This window comes from Gallinula chloropus, assembly GCF_964237585.1.
Source record: "Gallinula chloropus genome assembly, chromosome: 29".
Classification (NCBI taxonomy): Eukaryota; Metazoa; Chordata; class Aves; order Gruiformes; family Rallidae; genus Gallinula; species Gallinula chloropus.
The window spans coordinates 808,885-836,430 of record NC_140114.1 but is presented as its reverse complement, the minus strand read 5'-3'; the positions used below and the strand labels follow the sequence as shown (position 1 = coordinate 836,430).

At 56.0% G+C, this 27,546-nt stretch overlaps 1 protein-coding gene across 2 annotated transcripts in view; it reads right to left on the bottom strand.

The window, feature by feature from the left end:
* MEF2D (myocyte enhancer factor 2D) overlaps positions 1-27,546 on the bottom strand; it is a 58,884-nt gene that overhangs the window by 19,258 nt on the left and 12,080 nt on the right. For both annotated transcript variants that reach the window (XM_084276617.1, XM_084276616.1), the window contains exons 2-3: positions 9,963-10,294; positions 5,163-5,366 (exon numbers count right to left, since the gene is read on the bottom strand). In XM_084276617.1, the coding sequence (XP_084132743.1) occupies positions 5,163-5,366; positions 9,963-10,016 (258 nt within the window). In that variant the 5' untranslated portion in view covers positions 10,017-10,294. The remainder of the gene's footprint in view (positions 1-5,162; positions 5,367-9,962; positions 10,295-27,546) is intronic.

Below are 27,546 nucleotides of genomic sequence, written 5' to 3'. Positions count from 1 at the left end.
AACCGGGAGAGTCTGAGCTCTGGGAGTGGGGATGGGGATGGGGAAGGTGGGCACCCGCTGGAATGGGAGGGTATCCCCCCCCTGCGCCCCGACGCAGCTTGAGGCATCAGGTGGGTTTGGATTTGGGTGGGTTCATAGATTCGTGTGTGTGTGTCCCCGAGATGTTGATGAGATCGGTGGGGGTTGAAGAGTTGGGGTGGCTTTAGTTTAGGGATTGTCATGGGGGAGGGAGAGATGTGGGAGGGAGGGAGGGAGGGAGGGAGGAAGGGACAGAGGGATGGATGGATGGATGGATGGATGGATGGATGGATGGATGGAGGAAGGGACAGAGGGATGGATGGATGGATGGATGGATGGATGGATGGATGGATGGATGGATGGATGGATGGATGGATGGAGGAAGGGACAGAGGGATGGATGGATGGATGGATGGATGGATGGATGGATGGATGGATGGATGGATGGATGGATGGACCAATGGGTGGGTGGAGGGATGGATGGATGGATGGATGGATGGATGGATGGATGGATGGATGGATGGATGGATAGAAACATTCTTGCTTTCAAAGGATGTGTTTGGCCTTGTATCAGCTCAGACACATTCGTCACCTACAATTCCTACAAGGAGGGGAAATAAACCTTAACAAAGTCTGCTCCCTGCTAAAACCAGGGGGAAAACATCTTAAAATAGGCAAGTACACCCCAAAATAACGAGCAAAAAGCATCTCAGCCCTGGCAAAACCAGGTGGGTGGTGTGAGGGAGTTGGGGAAGTGACCCTGACAGCACAGACCCTGCAGCCAAGGTCCTGAGTGCAACATCTCCTCCTTCACTAACAAGAACCCAGTAATCACATCCTCAGGCTACACGTAGGGTACAGCAACAGGGATGGGGGGGGAATTAATAAAGTAATAAAGAACCTTGATGATTCTCCTCTGCCTTCCTAAACAGGAACAAAGAGCTATTTTTGAAGCCAAAACACATCCTGAGGTGGCTCCTCAGCTACCTGGAAGCCCTGGGAATTTTTGCTGGAGTGGATTAAAACCGGTGAAGTCTCCCAAAAGGGCTGGAAAAACCAGGAGATGACCTTTGCTTGGCATCAGCACAGCTCTTTCCTGCAGGTCTTGCTTGGAGGATGCTTGAACTGGGAGACAACGGCCAAGCAAGAGGCTCTGAATCCATCCCTCAGCTTGTTTTCCACCCAGATGAAGGTTTTTGCAGTATTTTCACATTAAAATCACTCTCCCTGGGGTTAATTTGAAGCTCATTACTTAGATTTAATCCACAGAGGGGTCCAAGTCTTCGGCCACATCCAGCTCCACCAGTGAAGCATCCAAAACCCAATTAATTCCCACCACTGAATAATTATTCCTTAATAAGACGTCCCAGTATCCCCTAATTCACAGTATTTCCCATCTCTATGGAGAAGGGCAGTGGGAATCCAGTGGGAATCCAAGTCATTGGCATGAGCAGGAGGTTCCCAGAGCTTTTTGCTGCAGGTTCACCAAGGGTTTTTCCCTCTGTTCTTCCGTTTTCATACGTGGCCTTGGATGGGTTGGGAACGGGCCAAAAAATGAAGGGAACGGGTGCTGCCAGTGGGGAAGGAACAGCTTCCTTTTAATTGATTGATTAATTAATTAATTAATATTATTTTCTTGTTTGGAAACTGCTTTTTTGCCCATTTTTCCCTGCCCCATCCAAACCTTTTGGCTTCACCGCTGCAGCTGAAGGATGGAAAGTTGAACCCGAGTTTTAGAGAAATAAATGAAATAAAGATAAAAAGAGGGTTTTTTTTTTGTTTTTCCTCCAAAACACACGTGCCCCATCCCTGGGGGTGTTCAAGGCCAGGTTGGCTGGGGCCCTGGGCAACCTTGTGTAGCTCCAGGCCTGGAGGTTGGTGTCCCTGACTGCGGCAGGGGGTTGGAGCTCTGGGACCCTTGGGGTCCCTCCCAACCCAGACCAGGCTGGGATTCTATGATTCTATGAAAATCCCATTTCCAGCCAGGTGAGTGTTGGCCCCTTGGGGGTTTTTCCCCCACATCTTCTGCTTCCTGACAAGATGGTGTAAAAGATAAAGATTCCTGCTGGAGTGAGAATCAACCCCCAAGGTTCCTGTTTTCAGCATCTCCACAAGGTCTTTCCTCTTCGTTCCCTTCTCCAGGAGAAACCCAGAACATGCAAAGAGGCCAGAAACATTTTCATCCCCAGGCTGCATCCCCTGGACCACGACTCTTTTCCATATAAAGCAGATTTTGATCCGATCCCTTCCCAGGGTGGGAATTTTCAAAGGAGAAAATCAGGGTGAGAACTTCACTTGGTAAAAACAAAACCCAACCCACGGTCTGCTCATGTCCCTGGCACCCTCCAGCTCCCCACTCTATCAGGAGTCCCCCCGTGGCACGTCCTGCTTTTCCAGGCAATGATCCCATGATCCCAGCTCTGATGGGACCAGATGTCCAACCTGAAGAGGGTGAGAGACCAGGAACCAGATTGTGTGAGAGGAAACGATGCTCAACTGGGATGCAGTCGGCTTCTCTTCTAGGAGGGAAGCTCAAGCATCCCAGGCTACAGGGAATGAGGAGGATGGGGATGAAGACACAGCACCTGCAGCTGCCTCTGCACCTCCTCAGCATCCTTCAAAGTGCCTGCTTTTCTGCACCCCAGGAAATAACAACTCCAGGAAGGAGAATTAAGGAAAAATCAGTGTGTTTGTGTCCCCCCTCCCCAGGATATCCAGCCAAGGATAAGGGCAGAAATCACTGCGTGGCTCTAACTGGCTCTGGAGCATCCCTGTGCCCTCATCCAAGCCCCTCCTCAGAAGCTGGCTCATCATCCAGGCTGTGAGGAAACGAGAAGCGACAGCGAAGAGCAAAGCCGGCGTGATCCCAGCCCGGGCGCGCACGTGGCAGCCAGCGTGCCTGTCTGGGGGCCTCAGCTGCCCCCCCCCGATTAAGGAAACCCCCCTCTCTGCATTAGAGAGATTTTCTCAGACTTAAAAGCTTGCAGCAGCCTGGACTTTGCTGGGCATGGAGAGAGACAGAGGGGTTGGGTGGTTGAATTCCACTCCCAACAGCTGCTGGTCCCTGGCACAGCTGAAACATGGGGGTGGGGTGTGTGTCCGTGTCCCCACCCCAGGGAACGGTCCCCAAATGGCAGATGGGGTGCTGAACCCCTCCTGGGCTGGGTGCTCTCATCCTGGAGCATCTTTGCATCTGGCTACATATCCAAGGGGATTAAATCCCTCCAGGGCATCCCTGCACAGCACGTGAGGTGATGGGGTGTCCCCCATGGACTGCATCTCCCCAGGAACAAACAAAAAGGGAGATCTCATGTTTCCTGTGGTTTTAAACCATAATTTTAAACCCTTATATGACCAGACCAACCCAGAGCTGGTGGTACCAGTGCCTTTGGCCCCAGGAGCCCCCAGCTCAGCCAGAAAAATGAAATCAAGAGGCTTCTGCTTCGATTGCCCCAGGTCCCAGTTGCTCCTTATCCTTTCTGAGGTGCTGCCAGAGCTGTTCTGGGGTGCAGCCCTCTAGGAGACAAAGGCCACAGGCACTATGGGGCAGCAGCCCCTTAAAATCCACTTCAAATCATACTTGGTGGATAAATCACAGCCTGGGTCTTCCTGCTTGGTGCTGGGGAAGCCAAGTTCAACTGGGAGCCACTAAGAAATGTGAGATAAACTGGGTTTGGGTGTGGTGGGGTCAGAGTCAGGTCGGTGGGACCCAACCTGGGTGAGGGGAGGAGATACAAATCAGCAGGAGGAGTGGGAAGGGTCTCATGGGGGTGGGAATTCAGGAGGGGAAAAGAGTGAAGATCTCAGAGTGGCTCTAAGCCTCACTCCAAGACACAATAAGGATGGGGAGGGATGCTCAAGCAGCCTCAAAAACCACCAGGCTTTGCTCTGAGGTGGCTTTGCCAAGGAGATGTGCTGAGCCTGGTGTGTTGGGGCTCTTCTCCTTCCCATCCACCACCATCCTTCCGCTCCCGACGTTCCTCTCCTCAAGCTTTGGCCGCGGATCCAGCTCGTCATGTGGTGGAAACGCAGCGTTTCCTTGGGTGCCAAGGACTGTGTGGAGCTCATCAGCTGGGGAGTGTTTGTATCTTGGACCATAAGGGAACAGAGAACGCTGCCCAAAATGTTTACAGTATTTTTAGGCCAAGACAGATCTGTGCCGGCGCCGCGAGCGCCGCAGTCTGAGCATCCTGGAGAAGCTGGGTGAGGCTCCTCTGCTGCTGAGCATGGAGTGTGCTGCAAAACACAGGGGGTTTCACAGTGCCTGGGCACTGCCTGGTTCAAATGGGCAAAAAAAGGGGTTTCTTCAACCATTTCTAAGGCAGAACAGTGTCCAAATGCTGGGGAGGGAAGGGAGGTGATGGGGGGTGCTTGGCCACAGCTCCAGCTACTTCAGCTGCGGCAGCACGTTGGTGGGAACTGGGTGGATGAGGAAGTGAAAACCTCAAGTCCAAACCTCTCCAAAAAGTCCTGTTTCACCAAGGGGGGAATAAGAAAAAGCAAAAAAAACCACCCCAAAGAGCAAGATTTAGGAGCCAAGATGCTGCTGGCACCCTCCTGTGAGACAAACACCCTGTGCTCAAGCCAGGGTGATGCTCTGCCAGCGTCAGGGATGAGGACAAAGTAGTGGGGAGGGCAGGATGAGAGCAGCTGTGGTGTCAGCGTGGTGCCCATGGCAGCTGGACAAGCCTTAGGCACCCCCACCTATGTGTGAGGTTGGGCTGGAGGCACCCAAAGGTTCTTCCCAACCTCAATCACTTGGAGATTCAGCCGCTGGTGCCCTCCTGTCTGAAGCAACACCCAGGGCAATGTCACCAGCTGCATCAAGGCACCCCAGTGCCACGGCACTGGGAGACATCTCCAAAACCATCCTGTGGTTCACCCAGACCACAGGAAAGTCCCACAAAGCCTCAATTTTCCAGCAGCAGATCAACAAGTCCCTCAAGGCAGCGTCAAACTCTACCACCCACCAAGTGTTTTTGTAGGGTTGGACCAAAACCATACAAGAAGCGTCCAGCAATGAGTGTGGGAGATCTTCTCACTCCCATCCCCACCCCACCCCGACCTCCTGCATCCAGCTGTGGTGCCAGAACTGGTGCTGGTCCCACGGCAAAGCCAGTGGGGGGGACAGATAGGCAGCCTCACCTCGATGATGTCGGCGTTGGTCCGGCTCTCGTGGGGCTCGTTGTACTCGGTGTACTTGAGCAGCACCTTGTCCATGTCGGTGCTGGCATACTGGAACAGCTTGTTGGAGTGGTTGAAGATGATGAGGGCGATCTCACAGTCACACAGGACGCTCAGCTCGTAGGCCTTCTTCATCAAGCCGAACTTGCGCTTGGTGAAGGTCACCTGGGAGCAAAGAGAACCGGGGTCAGAAGCTGTGCCCAGGCTGCCCACGGACCCAACACCTCCTGGAGAAAACTGGGATGACCATGGGAGGAAGAGCAAAAGGAAAGGCAGAGCAAAGGGAACCTTCTGTCCTCAGTTTCCCCCAATGGGATGACCACCCCAAAGCTCTCCTCTCACCTCCTTCTCCCAGCCCCTTCGTATCGCTGCCTATTTTGGGATGCTCCAGAGGCAGACGCTTCACAAGCCCTGAGATGATTATCCACACTGGAGATCACACATTGCCAAACCAAGAGAAGAGGAATTCCAGCAGGATCCCCAGCAGAGCTGCCATCTGCCCAGGGGCTGCCGGGGTTCAGATGAGTATTTTCCAGTATCCAGGCACTGGAGAGCTCGTCCTCGCTCACTGCATCTCTGCAAGCACCCAATCCTGGGAGCCCCAGAGTTGTGGGGTTCAGCCACCCTGAAGCATGTCAAGGTGCTGCTTCACATCACCCATCCACCCATCTCATCCTTGACCCATCTTTTTTTCATCCCTACATCACCTGCACACCCAGGGACACTGTGTGTGTCCCCCTCCCCATCCTCCCAACCCGCCCTGCCTTGAAACGAGCCCTCGTTCGAGCTGTCAGCTAACGAGGCAGCTCTTTGCAGGGCTGATTCTTGGGAGCAGTTGGCTGGGGGATGGGGATGGAGCTGGCTGCAGGCTCCAAAAGCTGCTCTGGATGCCAGGCAGATGTTGGGGTCTCACCGTGATGCTTCTAAAAGGACCCACTGGTGGGGAGGCTGCTGGCTTGCGGGGGCTGCAGCCACCACAGGTCCCTCATCCTCCCACCAGCAACGTCACCAGGGAAAGACGTGATGCTCAGCCAATGCCCTCTTAGCAAATAAAGGGACATAAAAGCAGGGAGGTCACCGCTTTGCTTTAAGCATTGCTCTGCAGGGGAAGGGAAAGGGCTGGAGACGAGCTGAGATGCCCTTGGGTGTCAAGAGCTGCTCCCTCGCTGGGGCCCAGAGGGCTTGACCCCACTTAGAGCCTCCAGCACGGCATCGACTGTGCAGCTGAGCAGCCTGTATCTGCAGCACTGAGGGAGGAGAGCAGATGAGGCTGCTGCCTTCACCCAACTCGAGTTAGTGGTGTCACAGCCATGGTCTGAAGAGCTCAACCTGGAGCTTCCCCGACTGCATGGGCAGCAAGAGGCACTGCCGGCACGGTGCCACCAGCAGCACCCGGCCCTGGGCACGCACGGTGCAGGGACCTGCCTGTCCTGGCCCTCCCCACCTGTCCTGTCCCTCCCCACCGTCTCTGAGAGGTGATTAAGCAGTAACGAGATTCGTCTCTAATCGCCTCATCCCCTGGGCAGCGCAGGGCTGGCACCCCGCGGCGCCGCTCCCCACCACGTGCGCCCGCTCGCGCCGCGGCCCGGCGGGTGCTCACGTTGCTCCAGCACCCATCCCAGCTCCCTCACACAAAGCAAAGGGCTTGAGAGCCAGCGCTGGTGTCATCAGCAACTCCTCTTCTCCAGTGGCATCCCAGACCTCTCAGCTGCCCAAAATCCCAGCTGCTGGGTTGCTCCAAGGACTGAGCCACTGCCACACCACAGGACTTCAGGTGGGACCCAACTGTGGTGTTGCTCCCACAGCCAACAGCAGGACAAGCACCAAAAACAATGTGGGGCACCCAGCCCTGTGCCAGCAGCGGTCTCTGGTCCCCGCCAGAGAACGGCTGCTCTGGCACAGCCCGGCACAGCATCCCCCCCACCGCGATGGCCCCGCTGCTCTGACTCAGGCTGGAAGCAGCACGAGGAGCCCTTGGGAGGAAAACACCCGGCATCTCTGCCAGGAACAGCCAAGGGAACAGCCAAGGGTGGGTGTTTTCAGCAGCCGCTGGTGCTGGGGATGCCCCACCACAAAAACATCTCGCCAGGTGCCACGAGCTTGGCCACCGAAATCAGGGGCAAGGGGGTGAGGCCAAGGTGGCAGCTCTTGGCCATAAAGGCTGGGATGGAGCGTGGTTCAGGCAGTGCCCTTGAGCAAGGAGGGAGAGCATGGGCTGACTTCACCAAGCAACACCCTCAGCAGAGCCAAGCAGGACCCAAAGCGCCCAAACATCCCTCTATAGACGCAGGGACAGGGTGGGGGAGCATCCCTCTGCCTTGCTCCCCCCTGCTCCTTGCAGAGAAAAGCCAAGGGTCACCATTCAGCCAGCTCCATGGCCCAAAAGCATCAGCTACAAAGCATCCCATGACCTGGGACAGAAACCCCAAACCTTCCCCTGCCACCACGCACGAGCCTCATCCCGAAGAATTAACCTTCTAAGTCTAAGAGGGTAATCAAATCTCATGCTTCAGGGCGTAAGCCGATCACCAAAGGGGTCAGGAAGGAATTACTGCCCCACACTAGCAGGGGATTTTTGCCTTTCCCCTGATGCAGACCATATTGGCCGTTGCCAGAGTCAGGAGCCTGGCCCTGAAGGACTGATGGGCTGATCTGTTATGGCAAATCCTCTCCAGTAATTCCTCTAATGACATTAGTGACTCTTACTTGCTCTGCTCCCCTGGTCTGGGCTTCTGCTGTGATTCTGGGCTCTTCCACACGGGCTCCTGGTCTGTGTGCCCACGGGAGGCAAGACTGGAGCTGTGGATGGGGCGTGAGGTGCATGGGAAGAGCTGCACCTCACAGCAACGGCTGTGCAGACCCCTTCACCTCACTGTGCCTATCCCCGACTTCAGCAGGGCTGGGGGCTGGGAAAAGCACAGTGATGGGAGGGGGGGATGTTCCTGTGCTGGGGTTTGGAAGAACCAACCGGGCTGAGGATGCAGCTTCCCCCCTGCCAAGGGACAACCAACATTCCCGGGGTCACCTGAGCCACCCTAAAACCACAGCACCCAGCAACTCCCGCTGCTCAATCCCTCCCTGGGTTCACTCATCCCAGCGAGACCTCAGCAAGGATCTGCACCTCCATCCTTCCTCCTTCAGCCAAATTCCCCCCCTCCACCCCCTGAGAAACGCCTCCCACCGCCTTGGCGCCTGCGTCTGGCAGGGAACCGCCACTTTCCTTTCCCGAAGCCTTATACAACAGGGCTCGGCTGTGCCATCAGCCTCCAGCATTACCAAACATTTTCCACTCAGCCAACCCCCTAACGGGGCTCCAAGAGCTGCACCCCCCCCCCTTTCCCCCCTCCGCCACCTCCCCCCATGCAACGCCGCCCCATAAAACACACCCCAGCTTCTTTTACCAGCCCCCAGCGCCCCATTCCCAGCTAATGATGGAAATAAACAGTGCCATGAGCAACTGGGATGTTCCCAAAACCCATCCAGCCCCATCCCAGCCACCAAACAACCCTGTTAACGAAGAAAAGCCGCCTTCATCGACCGCTGTGCCGCAGAGCAATAAACCAACCCAGCCAATTCCATCAGCTGCCACTTATTAAGCATTTTTAACATATATTAAATTAACTTATTAATATATTTTTTAATTAATTCATGTTTCCCCACCCCTGGAATAAAAGCAGTGGAAAAGAAGCGTGGTGGGGTCATGCCAGAGCTTCCGTAGCAGGCTAAAGGCTGATCTACAGAGCTTAATTCAAGGATGAGGTGAAGCTACAAAGGGACCTGGAGCCTGAAAATCCCATGGTTACCAGGGGAAAACGTCATTGGAGTGGTCATGGAACAAAGCTGGGATGGCAAAGTGCTGCCACTCAGCTGGTTCAACGCAAGGAAGGTGTAAATAATGGGAATTAGGGGGGAAAAAAAGGAAGTTTGGGCTGTTTTTCCTTTTCCTCTTGGTGATACATGTGTGTTTCTACACACAGGGATTGGATTCGATGAAGCACAAGGGGGAAAATAACCCCCCCCACCCAAAATGCTGGATCCATGGAAGTTTTGAATTGAAAAAGGGGGGAAAAAAAGAGGGAAAAGGAGAAGAATTTGGGTTGTTTGCGTTCAGGGGAACGGATCCTTGTTGTGGCTGTTTTTTATTGGAAAAACCTGTTGGAAAATGTCAACTGAAATGAATTTTCTGGAAGACAAGAGAAAAAAAAAAACAAACCCAAGAAGAAAACTCAACCCTGAGGAACTAAGTGAAGATAGTTCTGGAAAAGAGCTTAGATGGAAATGGCGTGAGGAGCTCCAAGATGAGGAGCGACGCCTGGGTGGGGGCTGATGGAAAATGAGGGGGGGTTGCCTGGCTTTGGGGATTCACCCCGATCCAGCACTGGGGCTGAGTTCTCCCAGTCTGCTTCTTTTGTGGATTGGGGGTGGAAAATGGGTGGTTGGCCCAAATTTGGCCCAAAATGGGCTGGAAAATGGGTGGTGAGCCCAAATTTGGCCCAAAATGGGCTGGAGAATGAGTGGTTGGCCCAAATTTGGCCCAAAATGGGCTGGAAAATAGCTGGTTGGCCCAAACGTGGGGCCCAAAATGGGCTGGAAAATTAGTGGTTGGCTCCAATTTGGCCCTGAATGGGCTGGAAAACGGGTGGTTGGCCCAAATTTGGCCCAAAACGGGCTGGAAAACGGGTAGTTTGGAAGTTTTAAAGCATCTGATGGGAGAGGAGTGGGTGGGGAGGGAGAAGGGGGGGTCAAGGGGAAAGCACCAACCTGCCGATTGCGCTCGTCCGTGATCCGCTGGATCTGGATCTTTTTCCTCCCCATCTTCTCTGGAAAATCCTCCCCGCAGCCGGGGTCGACTTCGGTTCAGGGGAGGGGGGAAAAGGAACCCCGTTTTAAACAGCTTTCATTAAAGAAGGTGGGATGAGGGGGGGTTTTTTGGGATGAGAGGGGATGAAAAATCAGCAAAAAAAGCCAAAATTTAAAAAAAAAAAGAAAAAAAAAAGTGTTTTCCACGTTGCTCCCTGCTCAGTTCATGGTATCCTCATCCTCCCGCACGGCCGGATCCAGCGGCGCTGAGCTGTCACCCACTGCCCACAAACCTGTGCAAGGAGAGAGGAAGAGAGAGATGGGAGTGAGACCCCTCTGTCCCCAAATCCCATGCGGGATCTGGCACCTTCCCCACATCCCCTTCCCCATCCATGGTTCCTAATCCCCCAGCTTGGCGGGTGGTCTCTGCTCCATCCTCCCGCTGGGTTCTGGGAGCAGTGGGATTGCAGGAGGATTTATCCAACCTGGTTTAGAGAAACCTCAAGCATGGAACCCAAAACCAACCCCCCCCTCCCCCCAGCGCCGCAGGACACGTGTGGGCTGGGCACGGCGATGCTGGATGAGGAGGAGGAGGAGGAGACGGCAGCAACAAGCCCATGAATCATTATTCCTCCCTGACACTCCAGACTTTTCCCCCCCACCCCCCTTTTTCCCCCCCCTCTTAATAAAGTCATAAGCAGTCGAGTGGCTGGTGATTAGCTGGGGCAATTTAAATCCGGCTCCAATTTCTGCATTAATCTTCAATTTGGAATTGTAAAATGGTTTTATTTGATTATTTAACACACCCCCCCCCCCAGTAATCAGGCACAGAAACCTAATTCTGCTGGGTGGGGGAAGAAGGACTCAAGGAAGCTGAGACAGCCCGAGCCCAACAACAGCCGCACGCCGGTTGTTTCCATCAATCTGGAGGTGTGGGGATTGACGTGGGGGGTATCGGATGCTCCACACCTCTCTGGGGGTGGGACACACATGGCTCCTTTCTCTCCTCCACCCTCCCAGCACCCGGCAGTGGCTCAGCACCCTCAGGGCACCCACATCCCTTGATGCTGCAGCAGGGCACCGACACCCCCCATCCCCATCCCCATTCAGCAGCCAGCGCCGACCAAACTCCTCCTGCTCCTCTCCCACCCCAAAGCACAGAACCACCCCCCTAGACCCCCCTGAAACCCTCCCAGGGACCTTGTCCCCATCCTTTGCCTCCTCATCAGACCCTGCTCTGACAACAAACAAGCCCTGACAGTCTCACTCCCACACTTGTTTTTCGGGGTTCATTGAGTTGTGTGAGTCACTACATCTTCTTCTCTCCTTTTTTTTGGGGGGGGGGATGTTAAAATTATTCATCGTGCATCGTGCTGGGTGGTTTCAGTGCTGCTTCGAGCAGCTGAGCAGGGAATGGGGAGGTGTTTCCACTCCAACATCCCCAATTCACCCTCCAGGGAAGAGGAGCAACGGGGAACCCAGGAAGGAGACCAGAGAGATGAAGGGTGGCAAAGATCCTTCTTCTTCCCCTCATAAATCCCACCAGGAAGGCTCTTTGCAAGGACAAACCACACAGGGATGGCACTCACTGCTTGAATCATCCAGTTACTTCTCCAAACTGGTTTCCCCTCCCAGTAGCAAATGGGAGGGACCATCCAGCTGCAAGGTGTGGAGGATGCTGAGCCAGTGTTAGGGAAGAGGGAGATGCCCTTCAGTTGCTACTCCCTGTCTCTCTGCAAGCAGCCCTGAAAAGGCCAGTCCCGGAATCACTGGTCCCAGACCATCACTGGTCCAAGGCTATCTCCAGTCCCAGAGCATCACTCATCCCAGAGCACCACTAGTCCCAGATCATTACCAGTCCCAAGCATCTCCAGTCCCAGAGCACCACTGGTCCCAGAGCATCACCAGTCCCAGAGCACCACTGGTCCAAGACCATCTCCAGTCCCGGACCATCACCAATCCAAGAGCATCACTGGTCCCAGACCATCACTGGTCCCACACTGTCACTGGTCCCAGAGCATCGCTGGTCCCAAACCATCATCAGTCCAAGAGCATCGCCAGCCCCAGAGCATCATTAGTCCCAGAGGATCACTGGTCCCAGAGCACTGCCCCACAAGCAGGGGATGCAGGTGCCGGGCTGTCTGGAGAGCATCCCTCAATAGCCACTGATACAGGAAAAGCCCCAAACCTGAGGATTCCTGTTTCTTCCACCTGGGGTGTCCACTTGGCATCTCCACCACCACGAGCCCACACCGGACAGAGTCCATCAGTCCGGAGGCCGGGGTTGGGAGGGGGGAACAGCAGGTCTGAGGTGAGGATTTCACACTCATGGAGAAAATTTAACAGAGGAAGAACTTCCCAACGAGTTTCCTGCCCAGCTTCCCCCTCTGGAGCTGCCATTTCTTTACACCAGCTGAAAACCATCCACCGCCACCACCTCCTAAACCACCAGCAGCAGCAGCAGCAGGGTGAAGTCACAGCAGCTCCGTCTCCAGACCCAGGGCAAGATGTTAATTCTTTCCTTGTGCTGCAGCTCTTGGACAGAGAGAGAAACCCTCTGTGAAGACAGCGGATTTACTGTCCAAACCAGAGAGGAACTCTCCAGAAGCAACAATAAACACTGGAGGAACAACGGGGCAGTAAATTTAAACCGAGTGAAAGGAAACATATTTGAACACAATTGGGTTGGAGGATTTCTTCCCAGGATGCTATCACAGCCAAAAACTCCACAGCCTTAAAAAAAAACCCCACCCTGATGGGTTGTTTGGAGGGATGAGGAAAAATCCCTGTTGCTGCTCAAGCCCAGCCCTGATGTTCACCTAAACCAGCGCATCTCGCGCGGGAGCGGCGGCATCCGAACCACGTTCCCCTCCCTGCATCCCAAAGACTCCAGGTGTTTTGATCCAAATCACCTCTTTTTTCAACCAAATCTTGGGTTCTCAGCATCCTGGCTGGCTGAAGACAGTTGTCCCAGCCTTGGGGTTTGCTTGATCGAGTCCCCCATGCTCATTGTCCCTCTCCCCTGCCCAGGGAAGGAAAGACCCCTCGGTGAGCATGGTCCTCAGGTGGGATCCAAAGGAGGGATGGAGAAAAGCAGGATGCTGCTCGCTGCCCTCCGAACTCATCTGATGGAGGGGATTTAAAACTCCCCCTTCATCTTCATGTTCCTGGAGTTGGGGTTCTGGGTTGGGGTTATTTGGGTTTACGGTGTCAATGGCTTTTTTTTTCCCCAATATATTTTTAAACCCAGATATTTTCACGTTTCCTAGCCAGGTGTCTGTTTCAGAAAGTCCAACCACAGACTCAAGTTTCTGATCAGCATCTGTGAGCTCAAGAAACCTGGAGAGACCCCCCTCACCTCCCATCACACCGGCACTGCTGCTGGCTGCATCCCAGATGCTCCCACTCTGCACCATGTGCCTCCAGAGCTCCCCATCCTTCACCAGCAGATTCCTCTGGCTCCCTACATGCCCACCCTGAAGCTTCAGGATCACCCATGACACCTTCCTGCAATCAGGTGGAGCACCCAAACCTATATATAGCCAAGCACCCAGAGCTCAGGGCTTTTAAAAGGAGTTAAACCCTTCAATAGCTTTTAACATGTGGGGTCTTGGGTGTTTTAATTCAGTATAACATCCACAGTCATTAAATCACCTTTCTTTCCTTCTGCTTCTCTCCTCAGCCTGGTTTTCCAAAGGAAAGAGGCTCACACCATCCCATGGTCCACGCAGGATGAGAAGACACCCCCACATGGCATCTGAGCCCATGGGACATTCCCAACCTGTTTGGGATGAGAGACCAACATTCCCAAGCCACAACTCCTCAGGAGTCACACAAACACCAGTGGATGGGTTCAGCCCAGCCCTCTACGAGACACTAGAGAATCTTCACAGCCCTGTAAGGCAGGCTGCCTGTCCCAAAACATGACCCAGCACCATCTTAAACCAGGCTCAGGATGGCTCAAACATCACAGAATGCGTCTGGGGGGGGTGCTCAGGGCCACCCCGGGCACCCGCAATCATTTCCCCCCTCAATTCCACCATCCCCAGTGGTACCCGTCTCCATGGTGACCATCTCCATGCAACCACCGAGCATCTCAGCTGCCTCACCCCGTTAGGAAGAACCGTCGCAGCGCTGGGGTGGGGGGGTCCAAGGGCATCGAAAGGGACCTCCAAACCTGCTGTAAAGCAAACCACGGGCATCACCCCCAAAACATCACCCCATCCCTCTTCAGCACCCCAAAACCTCGGCCAGGATCAGGAAAGGGGGGACTCAGCATCACCCCAGGGAAGCGCTGGGACGGAGGCAGCCCGCTAGCGCCCGCATCCCTCCCTCCTGCCCTACACCCCCCTCCTCGCGCGCTCGCGCAAGGATGACTATCACAGCAATTAACACACATGCCAATTAACTACAAGCAGGTGCTGGTTAACTCTGTGCTGAGTAATTCATACCCAGCTCCCACTAAATTGCTTTAAATTGGAGAGACGGGCGAGGGAGCAGAGTGAGTGGTTTGCAGATGGGGGAAGGAAGGAAAAGCCAAGCAGGATCTCAACCAGGGAGATGTTTTCACACAACAAGGGATTTTGGGGGTGCTGAATCCACAGGTCCACGAGCTGGGGAGGCAGGAGAGCTGGTTAGAGAATCATAGAATGGTCTGGGTTGGGAGGGACCCCAAGGATCACAGAGCTCCAACCCCCCTGCCACAGGCAGGGCCATCAACCTCCAGGCCTGGATCTACACAAGGTTGCCCACTTATCTTCTCCAAGTCTCTATTTCTGGATTATTTGGGGTTTTTTTAACCAACTACACAGATTTCTCATCTATCTTACCTATTTGGAGGTGGTTTCACCTTGGCATCGCCACAGGGTTCTCCACACCGCTCCATAATTTGTTGGTTTTCCCACGTTTTTCCCCATTTCTCTACTCAGCAGCCCCCACATTTCTCTCCACAGGAGTAGGGACCACTTACAACCTCACCCCCACTTCCAAAACCCACTCACTGGTCGCAATCCCCTTTTCCACTGCCTCCTTCCTGAAGCTAGGCGGGCCACGATGATGTTAAGCTGTCCTTCCTTAAACCCCCGCCTTGTAAAGCCCTGTGCTCTCAGCACTATGTCAGCTTAAATAAACCAAACGTCGGGTGAGCAGCTGCGAAGGGGAGATCAAAAAGACGAATCCCAAAGCTTTAGGAAGATAAATAAGGGCAAATAAATGCATCCTTTCCAGAAATCTATTTTCCCTTTGAGCTCTATGTGGCTTCCCCCCCCGCCCCCAAATCACACGTGTGGGAGAGCCAGTGTTACAGGCACCAGTAAAATGTGGATGGGTTCATCGTGGTGCTGGTTTGGGGGATGTTTTTCCCCATCTCCATCCCCCAAACTGGGGCCAGAGCCGCAGGGACGTCCTTGGCCGCGGGGAAAATTGCAAAAGCAGCTTTGAAGGGCAGCTGAAGGCTGCAGGAGGAAAAAAGGGAAAAGGAAGAGAAGAAAAATGCTGTCCTGCAAGGATGCTGGAAGGACCAACGTAGCTCAGCTTAAGGAGGAGAAAGTCCTCCACAACGGGGCAGAAAGTCCCAAGTGCCCCCTGTACTTGGCACTGGGGAGGCTGCACCTCGAGTGCTGGGTCCAGTTCTGGGCTCCTCAGCATCAGAAGGACATTGAGGTCCTGGAGCGAGTGCAGAGAAGGGCAACCAGGCTGGGGAAGGGGCTGGAGGGCAAATCCTCTGAGGAGCAGCTGAGGGAGCTGGGGGTGTTGAGCCTGGAGAAGAGGAGGCTGAGGGGAGACCTTCTCCCCACCTCCCCTGCCCTGCCAGGAGGGTGCAGAGAGGTGGGTGATGGTCTCTCCAGCCAGGGGCCAGGAGATGGGACAAGGGGCAATGGGCTCAAGCTGCCCCAGGGCAGGGTCAGAGCAGATGGGAGGGGAAAGTTCTTCCCTGGCAGAGTTGTGGGGCTGTGGCACAGGCTGCCCAGGGAGGGGCTGAGTCCCCTTCCCTGGGGGTGTTTAACAGAGGGGAGATGAGGTGCTCAGGGAGCTGGGTCAGCACAGGATGGGAACGGTTGGACTTGATGATCTTACAAGGTCTTTTCCAACCTTGTGATTCTATGATTCTGTGAAGTTGAAGGGACTGTGAGGCTTAAACCAGGCTCATGATGGCTCAAACATCACAGGATGTGGCTGGTGGGGGCTCAGGGCCACCCCAGGCACCCGCAGTCGTCTGGTGATGGCTACGGAGGAGAACAGCCCAACGCTCTGCCCAGGCAGCGAGTGCTTGTGCTGCAGGACAAACCCATCCACTCCCCAGGATTCACAGGAATTCTCCCCAAGATGGCTTTATCCTGATTTAGCTCCATCCACCCAAGGGGCCAGCTGAGCAGGCAGCAGGGTGAAGGGTCCTCCCCCACCGAGCATCCTCCCTTGAGGAGCAGGGCGCCCAATGACACCCCAAACCCAACCCACAGTACCAACACCTTGAGGTGCTCAGGGTTCATCTACCTAGAGAAACGACCTCAAGGACATGTTGTGAGGACACCTCCTCCATCTCAGAGCCTCTCCAGGCAAGACAAGGCATTGCAAGAGAGCTCCAACGTGCAACCAGTGGGCACGGGGCTTTACGAGGTGCAGGATTTGTCCCATCTCGCTGCCCGCAGCAGGAAAGAGCCGCTGAGCTGCAAACCAGTGCGAGAGCTCAGCCCGCCATGGGAAGTGGTTTACACCCACCGGTGCCGACTGCGCGGCGAGCCGCCGCCGAGCCTCTCGCTGCCCTGCCTCGGGGTAGGGGTGCGGGGGAACGGGAGGGAGGGAGGGAGGGAGGGAGGGTGGGAGTGATGATGGTCTGGAGGTGGTGGTGATGCTTCTCAGAGGCGGTGAGAGCAGCCCCCACGCCCTGCCACAAGGCTCCCCCACTGCCAACTGGGTTGAGTCAAGACGGCGACGCGGTTGCGCTGCCACACCGGAGCAGCACCAAAGCTCGGACACTCCACCCACTGCAGAACCCCCCCCCCGAAAAGCTTTAAAAACAATCACAAAGCAGCAAGCTGCAGCCAGGATGGCTGAGACAAGGTCTGAGGCTCCCAAATCCTGCACTGGTACGAAGCCTCACAGCCCAACCACGGATGGGGCTGGACTCTCATCCCTTAAGGATACGGATGGAGCTCAAGTCACCTCGTGAACCCGACTGTTTAACTGCAGCTCTTCCTTCCTGCTTCCTCTCATGCTGACGGCCAGGCCTGCCTTTTGTGACTTCATTGTTGGGGTTTTTGTTTAACATATCCTCCACGCTGACACCAAGGACTTTTAGTTTCCTTCTTGGTGGTTTCTGGATCTGTGGGATCAGCTTCCTTCTCCTCCACAGAGGGAGGGGAGAAGCCCCTTCCCTAAAATCCAGCGCCTGTATTCAACTTAAATCAGGGCTTTTCATACCCAGCGTGGTGCCAGTCATCACCCCCTGACTGCTGAGGGACCAAGCTGGCTTTGCTGAGGGATGGGGACCTCCCTGGGAGGATATGGGGAAGGGGAAAAGCATCCCCCTTGGTCCTTGGTATGGTGGGGCAGGCAGCGGCCTGCGCATCCCCGGCCCGGCCGCACGCACCCCGTGAAGGACTCCAACTCGCCCCCTTAGCATTGTTTAGCACCTCTTTATCTACAAACCGAGATCAAAACCACACAAACATGCTAAAGTCTCCTCCAAAGCTTCTATTCTGGTTTCAGGATGATGCTATCTGGGTTCCTGTGTCGAGCCTCCAGATGCAGGCAGGGGGAGGGGAGAGGAAGGCGGCTGAAACGCGGCTCCGGAGGAGCAGACCTCCTGCTCGGAAACGATGCTGCAAGGCCCTGTGCTCAGCCAAACCCAACCCAGGGCCAAATCCTGCTCACCCCAGCGGGTGCAAATCTAAGAGGGAGCTGCAAACCCTGCCCTGCACCTGATGCCTGTGGCAGAGCCCCGATTTCCCCAGCATCGGGCAGTAAAACCAGTGGCTCCAGTCCTCTTGCTGGCGCGGGATGCATCCCGCCGGCTGCAGGTACAAACCTCAGGAGAGCAGAAGCCAGGCTGGCTTCACAAGGGCCCCTAAGGAATTTCAAAAAGACACATATATTCCTGACCCAGATTCAGGCGCTCTCCGGAGAAAAGCAGATGCCAACGGCGCAGCCAGCTCTGCTGAGCTGGAACAAACCCACGCGCCGTGCCAAGACCGGCAGAGTCTGGGGGGAAAGGGGAAAGAAAACCCCAAACCAGCCCTGAAATGATGCTGGAGAACCAGCATTTGCCTGTGCAAGGGGTGTGTGGGGGGGTGAAATAAAGGATTTTGGGGGAATTATTAAACTGGGGTTGATTTTCTCTCCCCCTGCAGCTTTTGCATCTGGGTGTACCAGTGTGGACTCGGACAACACCCACGAAACAAGGGTGACAGCCCTGGTGTTGGTATGAGGACTGGAGGTGCCTCAGCAGCACCCAAATCAGGCACCCTGGTCCCCACATCCCACTGTTTGATCCCCCACTGCAGCTAGTCAGGGATGCCATCGCATCCAGCACCCAGGGAGCGTGTCCTGGCTGGGGATGGGTGCTGCGAGGGCCGGGTGACGGCAGGCACAGCCCATGACCTTCTCCATGCTGCTGGCACGGCTGGAACTGGCAGAGGGGACATGAGGCAGCTGGTCACCAGCAAGGTCACCGGGAAGCCCGCAGCCCTGCTCTGCCCCGGCCGAAAGTCGCCCAGGGCCCCATCGTCACCGCGTGCCAAGGGGAGACGCAGCCTCGGGGAGGAAAAGCCCTCGGGACTGGGGCAAGCAGGGACCTGCAGCCCCTCACACCGCCGCTTCCCAGGGTGGCAGCTGGTCCTCTCCCCCTGAGGGTGACAGCGTGGGGGACGAGCAGCCACTCAGCCCCTTGTTACAGCGACCTTCAGAGTGCCTGGGAATGGTGGATGCAGAAAAAACCTGTGACCTTGTGCTGCGACCTTGGTGGTGGCATCCTCACAACAAGAGTCACCCATCACCCTGAGCCTGGCTGCGATCTCCCGGGGTGGTGGTGGGGTGAGGTGGGGGTGAAGCTCAACAAGCCCCACCACACCGCTACAGTCAGAGCATCCCCTTTCCCATCCGGGACCAACCACGCCACCTCCATATCCCCATCCACCCTCCTGTCCTCTATCCATCACCACCAGCTCCAGAGCTGGAAACCAGGAGTAATTTTCCCCTCCACACTAAGTAGGGTTTTCTAAATGAAGGGAAGCGAGAGCCCATTATCCGGCTCCGTCGCCCACCCCCATGGCTCCCTGCAGGGCATGAAATAACCACCTGCCAGCTCCCCGGAGCCCCGTGCCGTGGCAATGATATCGCAGCTTCCCCTGTCACTATTGTCAGAGCAAAATTTAGATACCTGGTAATGAGGAGGTTTAATATGACAGATGAGAGGTTGACTCATTAAAAAAAAAAAAAGAGGGGGAAAAAAAATGAGGGAGAAGAGGAGAGAACTGAATTTTGGGTTGGATTCTGCGCTGGTAAATCAGGAGGCTGCCAAAGTCATCCCTGTTACTGGTGGGGAGAAGAAGGTCTCAAAGCCAAACCAGACCTACAGCAGGTTTTGCCTCTGCTTGAGGAAATGGAGGGGACAGAGGGGGAGGACGCAGCTACAGCTTTGGGGGGGCATCCAGATTTGCCCCCCAATATCAAGCTGGCTCCTCCAGGCTGGGGTGTGTGGAGGTTGAGCCCAGGAAAAGCCTCAGCACCCCCCACCACCCATGTTTCACTTTGAGGGTTTGGGGTTTTTTTCCTCTTGAATGTGAAACTAGAGAGTGAGATGCAAATCTGGGGTGGGGGCAGCTGAGGTTCCCTGCATCACCAGCACCAGGACCCCAACACTGCACCCCACCTCCTTGGGTACCCTTATCCCAAGGGTGCACGTGTCCCCCGGTGCAGCCCAGCAAGGTCCCCGCTGCCGGCACCCTCGCTGGGGTCGTGGGAAGGATGTTGGTGACCTGCGGGTCCCGAAACGCATCACGATGCCAACAGGGAACAACCACTGCAGGGGGGCAGGATCCCCCCTCAGCATAGGAACAGGGTCCCCTAGGGCGCTCAGTGGGGTACAGAGGGCGAACCCCTCCCTGTAGGGAATTTAGGGGCTCCCCATGCAGGGGGATGGGATTTCCCCCAGTAACAGAGGGGACAACTCTCTCCTCCCGGTGGGTTTTACCCAGGGGAAACTCCACGAGAGCTGACCGCTGCTCCGGGCCCCCCAGAGAGCAATGGAGCCCCACAGGGCACAGGGAGAGTGGAACTATCCTGGAGAAACACTCCTCCTCCCTCCCCTGCCCAGGGGGTGACACTGGGGGTGCATCCTCTGCAGCCAGCCCAGGGCATCCCACCACCTTCCCTTCTCCCAAGGGCAGCGTGGCACAAACCTCCATCCCCAGCAACATGGCTGGGGACCCTGCAGCCCACCCCCACCCAGGGACACCCAGGAGCAGCCTTGCACAGCCTCCAGCACCCAAAATACAGCACAATCTCAGCCTGAGAGCTGGGACCAACGATTCCCAGTGCCATCCCGGAGCTCAATCCTTCCTCCCAGCACACAATCCCAGCGGCGCCGTTCCCAAAGGCTCAGCCCTTCCCCAGGGGTCAACCAAGACCTTTCCAAAGGCCTCCCCAAACCACTGCTTTCTTTTTTTTCCTCCTTGTTGTTGCTGCTGTCCCACCAGTGAGTAAGAGCAGCAATGCCCAGAGTCACGGGGCTGCTCATTTTATTGGCATCCATCCACTGCTAACCGCATCCGTGCCCAAAGCAGCCAGGATCTCCATCAGATCCAGAGATGTGAAGGCAACACAGAAGCAGATGTTGCTCCTGCATTGCCCCATCCCCACCCTCTCAAGTCTGGTTTACACATCTGAAGCTCCCAGCAAGGGAGCTCCAGGCTCCATGAGGACTGCTGGGTCCAGCATGTGTGGGGGGTGGGGAGGAGCTGGTTGGGAAGGGGATGGGGGTCACCAGCTCCACTCAACCACATGAAGGATAAAGCAAAGGACTTAATTTGCCACTGATAGGGCACCGTGAATACCAGGAGGGTGATGCTGGAGCAGCGTTTGCCGGGGAGTCCCTTGGGGAAATGGCAAGGTCTGGCCACCACTGCCAGGAACAGGCAGCACCAGGCTCCTGCCTCCAGCCCAGCGCTCAGATCCAACCATCCCAGCTCCAACCAGCCCCTCTGGCACTTCCAACCTGCTGCCCATCCACATCTCCAGCATTTCCACACCAAACCCCAGAAGCCCCAGAAGCTACAGCCCAAGGACCACAAGAGGAGAAGGAGCCACCAAAGCTCACCAAGAGGCACGGACCAGGCTCCAGCCACCACCAAACCCAACCCAAACTCACTCCACATCAGCAGGAGGAACTGGGATGAGGCATCACACAGTAAAAACAGGTTGAAGTTTCTCTTCCCCTGCACTGCCTCGGAAACATGGTGGCTCCAACCTGGCATCCGAGTAACGCGGCACCAGCCACCACATCTGCTGCTGGCACCAGCACACCGGGGGATGCGGGAGCACCCCAAGGACCATGGGACACCCAGAGCCACCACAGCCAAATCCAGGGAGGTGAAGGAGGGAGAGAAACCAGCTCAAGGTCCCTCGTCCCCAGCGTGACTCAGGGCTGGCAGGACCGGGGGGTGCCCACTGCACCACAAACACTTTGCCATCTGCCGGGATGAGACACGGCCCCGCGGCCCCGGCTCAGCGGCAGCTGGCACAGACCAGCACCTGTAGGCAGAAAGGCTGATGAGGGACAGGGACAGATCCCTGCGTCCCCAAGCCAGCAAGGCGGGTGGGTGAGGATCCAAACCCCCCCCACCCCGTCCTTCCCCGAAATCCAGCGAGACAGCTGGCGCTCAGCTGCTGCCGCTCGCTCACCAGACACATTCTAGACAGAGCCCCGCGCCGCCGCCGAAACCAAGCCAAGCCGCAGGCTGTCCACACCGACAGCCGGCAGCGCCGCGAGGGAGACGGTTCCCGTTAGCTGGGAGAGGTGGATCATCCACACCCCATCCCGGGATGCATCCTCCAGGAACAGCGGCATAAATAAGTCTGGTTTAAAAGGGGTGGGGTGGGGTTTAACCCACCCGAAGCTTCTTTGAGTAGGGGGGATTTGTCCCCCCACTAGACAAGCCTGGAGGGAGGGTGATTTGGGCCAGCTCTGGGTTTTGGGGATGTCAACCTTGGGATGCTCAGTGAGACTGAGGAGAGCGATGGGCATGTCCAGCCACTACAGGGAATGCCAATTGTCCAGAGACACCGCTACACCCCGGATCCGGCACCCACCAAGCACCGCTGGCACGCCGCGGTCAAGGGACCCAGCCTGGGTATCCAAAGGGACGGCAGGGAAGGCACCAGGATGCTCCAGATGGACAGAGCTCAGGAGGAATCACAAGTGCAGGATAAACACCAGTTGTGATTCCACTTGGAAAAGTGAAAATATTGGGAAAAAAATCCCAGAAGAGGCATTTTTTCCCCTGCAGACTTGCAAAGGGAGAGGGAAAGCGTGGGTTCCAGGAGGTGGGAGTCTGGGGCAGAAATGAAAATATTTCCCACACAGTTTTTGCCTTAAGGGTGGGGACACAAAAACTAATAAATAATAAATAGCTGCCCAAAGCGATTATCTGCCTGAAAGAGGAGGAGGAGGAGGAAGAGGAGGAGGAAAGGACTTTGCAGCCATCGTTGCTCCCAGGACGCTCCCACAGGCAGCCATCCCATTTCAAAAGCAGGATCCCAGCAGTGGGGACCAGTGGGGATCAAACCCCATCCCCAAATGGGGCCGACCCTGTTGTCACAGGGTCCCCCAAGTCATGTGAAGGAGGAAACCCGCTTCAAGCACCCCCAGTGAGGGTTACAGGGTCGGGTTCGACCCAAGGAGCAAAGTTTATCCTCCAGCCCCAGCTGTCTAAGAGCCATTCCTGAGCATCGGAGCCAGGGCAGCACCTTCACTGTCACAGAGATGGCTGTTCTCAGCACCCTGAACCCTAAAGCACCAAAAATAACCCTGAAAATGAGCTGGGAAAGGTTTTTTCTGCCATGAGCTCAGCCCAGTGCTCAGCCCAGCCCCATCCCATCCATCCCTCGTGTGGGACTGGCCAGATTGGTCCCTGGAGCAAAGTCAAACAGGCAGGAAATAGTTTAGGGACAGAGGAAGAGCCCCTGTGATGCTCCCACCATCATCATCCACGCTCCCACCATCATCATCGATGCTCCCACCTTCATCACTGATGGTCCCACCATCATCATCGATGCTCCCACCTTCATCATCACCCAACGCTCAGGCAGAGGGGCGGGTGGTCCCCACCTCACGCCCCACAAGCTCCCACCACGCCGAGCACCCAGCGCTGGCTAAAAGGACCCAGCACCCAGCTTGACGGTGTTAAAAACACCCCCCCCACACCCCCCTTTCGTTACCAACCTCAGAGGAACCACAATAAACAACCTCTGAGCCCCAGTAAATAAGGGGGGGCTGCTCCCCGCTCGCCTTCCTGTTTGCTTTCGCAGATCCGGGCCGGGGGACGGCCACTTCCAGCTGCGTCCTGCCTCAGCCCAGCTCCTGCTGGGACACCCTCCGCCCGCGCCGGGCCACCAGCCACGCCAGGGGTGGGGTTGGTGGGGGAGGACCGTGGGTGTGAGGTTCCCCAAAGGGTTGGATTTCGTTCCCTGGGCACCAATCCTACCCCTGAGCCAGCGTTTGCTGGGGTTTCTTTCATTTTAAGGGGTGGAAATCCCAGTTCATGCACTCCCTGTCCTCCTGCCGTGCCTCAGTTTCCCCACACAGCTTATCCTCCCTACCCACACAGCCCTGGATAAAAACTGATGGGTCCTGATTTAAGGGCACTTCTGTGCTTTACCATAAACACAACAAAGAGCTGGGGGGGGGTGTAAAAATAATTAGGGGCACACTCACATCAAAGAGCTGTGTCAGGAGCAAAAAGGGGGTCTGGGGCAAACAACCCCCCACACCCTCCAGCAGAACAGCAGCGACTGTGGAGGCTGACTATAGATAAAGGGCTCTAAATTCAGCGCTGGGCTCCAGCACTGGGCTCTGTAAGGCGATCGGGGTGGGTGAGGGGGGGTGTTTATTTGGCTCCAAACTCTGCACTGACACTGCAGAGTCACTGGGTTTTTAATTAAAAAAAATAATAAAAGGAAAAAAAATAAGGGAGGGATAAAAAAGGAGGAGAAAACGAATTTTAAATTCATTTTTAAACCCCAGAAAAATGGGGGGGGAGGGGGGGGAAGAAAAATGCACAAATGGGTTCAACAATAACAACAAAATTAAAAAACAATTAAAAAAATCAAGAGAAAAGGAGCCCTGGGGGCGGGGGGAATAAAAGGAAACCCAGTTGGGCTGGCAAGGTTTAAAGAGACGCCTGCTTTATAAAAAGAAGTTGCTAATTTTAACTCTCCAGTGGAAAGAGTGAGAGGTACTTACAGGAGCCAGGGTGGCTGCGTCCTTCTCCACGTCTGCTGCGGGGAGGAAGCGCATGGGATGGAGCAGCCGGCGGCAGCGCCCGTCACCGCGGCCACTGGTCGTGTGGTTGGGGTGTGGGGGGGTTGTTTTTCCACCCCCTTTTTCCCTGGTTTTGATTCCACACCCCCCTAAAAATCCTTGTTGGGGGAGCGGCGAGGCACGTCTGAAGGGGTTAGAGGCAGATGTGAAGGCAGGAGGAGGTGCAGGCAGAGGGAGGGAGGGAGGGAGGGGGGGGAAAGGGAACGGGCAGAGCCCATCGCTCGCCGGCAGCTGCCGAAAGCGGGTTCTTCCGCTGTCCCGAGTGGAGGGACAGGGGATGGACCCCTGGGACCCCCCCCCCCCTCCAGGGAAGGACAAGCCCAGCTGCCGGGTCAGCACGGTTCAGTGGTGTTTCTCACCAAGCTGGCTTTTCCCCAAGGGAAAAGGGCTTCTGAAGATGTAGTGGGGGGTTTATTCTCCTCCCCAGCAGGGAAATAACGGGGGAGCTGAGATAAAACCAGAGCACGGGGCAGAGCTGGGACCTCCAACAGCTGCTCTGCTCAAAGGTCACCTCCAACAGCACCATCAGCAGCCGCCCGGACAGTGGGACACCATCGCTTCTGCCAAACCCAAACCCCAACCTCTACCAAAACCAGGACGAAATGGGATGTTTGGTGAGCTCAGCAGCCCATTCTGACAAGCTCTGCCTGGCTACAGGGAGGATCCTGATGGATGCAGAGAGCTGGGCGCTGGGCAGAGCGGCACGGCTTATGCTTAGAGACCAGGAGCCACAAACTCAAGGCATGAAACCCTCGGAGAGAACACGCTACGAAGCCTTCAGACGACAAGAGAAGCAGACCTGGTGACCCAAAGGCACTTCCCAAGCAGCTGGAAAACAGCCTTTGGGCTGCAAAAATCTCCCTGAGAGCGAAACAGGCTGGCACAGACCCCGCAGCCGGCGCATGAGGTAACAGCCACGTGATTTACCGAGCCCGGCTGCAGCGAGCCGATCCGAGCGTCTTCAGGACATGAAAGAGTCGATTCAATTAAGGTCACAGGCCCTTGGAAGAGTTTTCTGCAGCGGATGCAGTTGGGAAGAGAGAGGTTTATCCCGGGTGCTGGAAGACAAAATGCCTATTGATCGCGGGCAGCGATGCCGCACGGCGCAGGGCGCGAGGCCGCGGCCGCGCTGGGATGAAATCACCCACCCGGGCGCTGGTTGTCGCAGGTTTCCGATGCGAGGTCAATACTGCTCCTCTAATTGCTCAGCTCCTGTCGCTCTCTGAGTTTCATAGCAACACCTCCCCACCATCCCCCCCCCCCACCCAGAGATGCTTTTCGAGATCCTCCTCCCCAAATCGCGCCACGCGCCGCTCCTCCGAGTGAGTAATTAGGGAGCCGCAGAGATCGTTACGCTGCTCGGCCCCTGCCTGGAAATCTGTGCCAGGGGCAGCGTGGGGGCTTTGTGGGAGGGCACTGGTGACCCCCAAAATTAGCCTAAAAAAACCAAGGAGCTCTTGGAACCAGTCGGTATGGAGTCAGTGGAGCTGAGCATCCCGTCCCCAGCAGCGATTTGGGGAAGAATGGATGTAATTATAGAGAGATCCTGCCACCTCCCGCCAGCAGCCGGGCTGAGGGGCTGGGATGTGCACAGAGCATCGTGCTGGGGATGTGTGGGAGCCATAGAGGGTCCTGCTCTCCTCTGCCAGCCCTGATTTCCAGCAGGCAGGCAGCCCCCTCCTTCCTATGCTCCATTTAATTACTCCCCACACCAACAAGCGTGTCCCACGGCTGGTGTTTATCTGAGCCTGAAGTGAGCGGGTCAGAGCCGGTCCCGGCACCCGGCAGAACCACAGCAGGACCAACCCAACGGAGCCTCCCCAGCATGCCACGACCCATCACCATCACAAACCCGGCACCACCCAGACACAGCAGGGCCCTTCCACAACTTGCACCCTGCTGCGAGGCCCTGGAGCTGCTCTGGGTCTCTGTGGGCACGGTGAAGCCCTTGGACCTGACCTTGCGGAGGAGACACGGCAGATACTATCCCCATCTCTCAGCACCAAGCCTCCAAATAAATCACCCAGCCCTCTCCGGATCTAAAACCCCATCTCACCCAGCAAAACCGCTCGCTAAGCAGCCACGACAGAGTGTGTGTCCCCCCCCCTCTCAGGAGCTGGGGTGGGATTATTTTTAAGATCTTTCCTTTCATCGATTTCAGCCTCGGGTACGGAAGAGCCATTAGACATCCAGCCCTCCTAAAAGCGGGTCCGTGGTGTTGTCTCTACACCACAATCCCACTGCAGGAGAGATGCAGCCATTTCCCGTTACAGCTCTACACTGGCAAAGAAGGTCAAGGAGGGGGAACACCCTGGGGCCATGGGGCTTCTCCCAGTGGCACCTTATTTCTGGGGAACACCAGGGACAAAGTAACAGCAGGTTTGGCCACCAGGCTCGTCCACCCAGGGAGAAACCAGGTCAGCAAACCCCCTCTTTGTGCCAACACCCCCCACCCCTGTTCTGAGGAGCCCCAAATCAGTGCCACAGCCAGGGTCCAGCTGAGCGGCACCACGTGGAGAAGTGAAGGGGAAGATGGGTGCCATGGAGGCACCTGAATTGGGTGGGGGGCTGCCCAACAGGCTGCAGGATCACCATGGCTGAGCACCGCCAGCCAGAGCCCACCAAAAAGCTCCCAGCCCTGGCTAAAGGAGATGGGAACCCTGGCTAAAGGGGATGGGAGCCAGAGGGGTGCTCAGCCCCAGCACCCTGAGCATCAGCACCGCTGCCAGGGCACCGGAGGCAGGGCTGGACCTTGCTGGGCTCCTGTGAGGAGGCAACGAGGAGCCATGACCATGAAATGGGGAGAGCATCCTTGTGCCTGGAGATGGGGATGAGATTCAGGAACTGGTGGGACCGCAAGAGAAAAGCGGGAAAAAGGAGGAAGAGAGAAACCAAGGGGGGGGGAAAGGAACTAAAACCAGCTCGGGAATGAAGGAAACCATAAAGCCAAAATTATCACTAACGAGGGGTGGGATCCAGCCCAGCAGTGAGTGGTTCAAGGTATCAGGT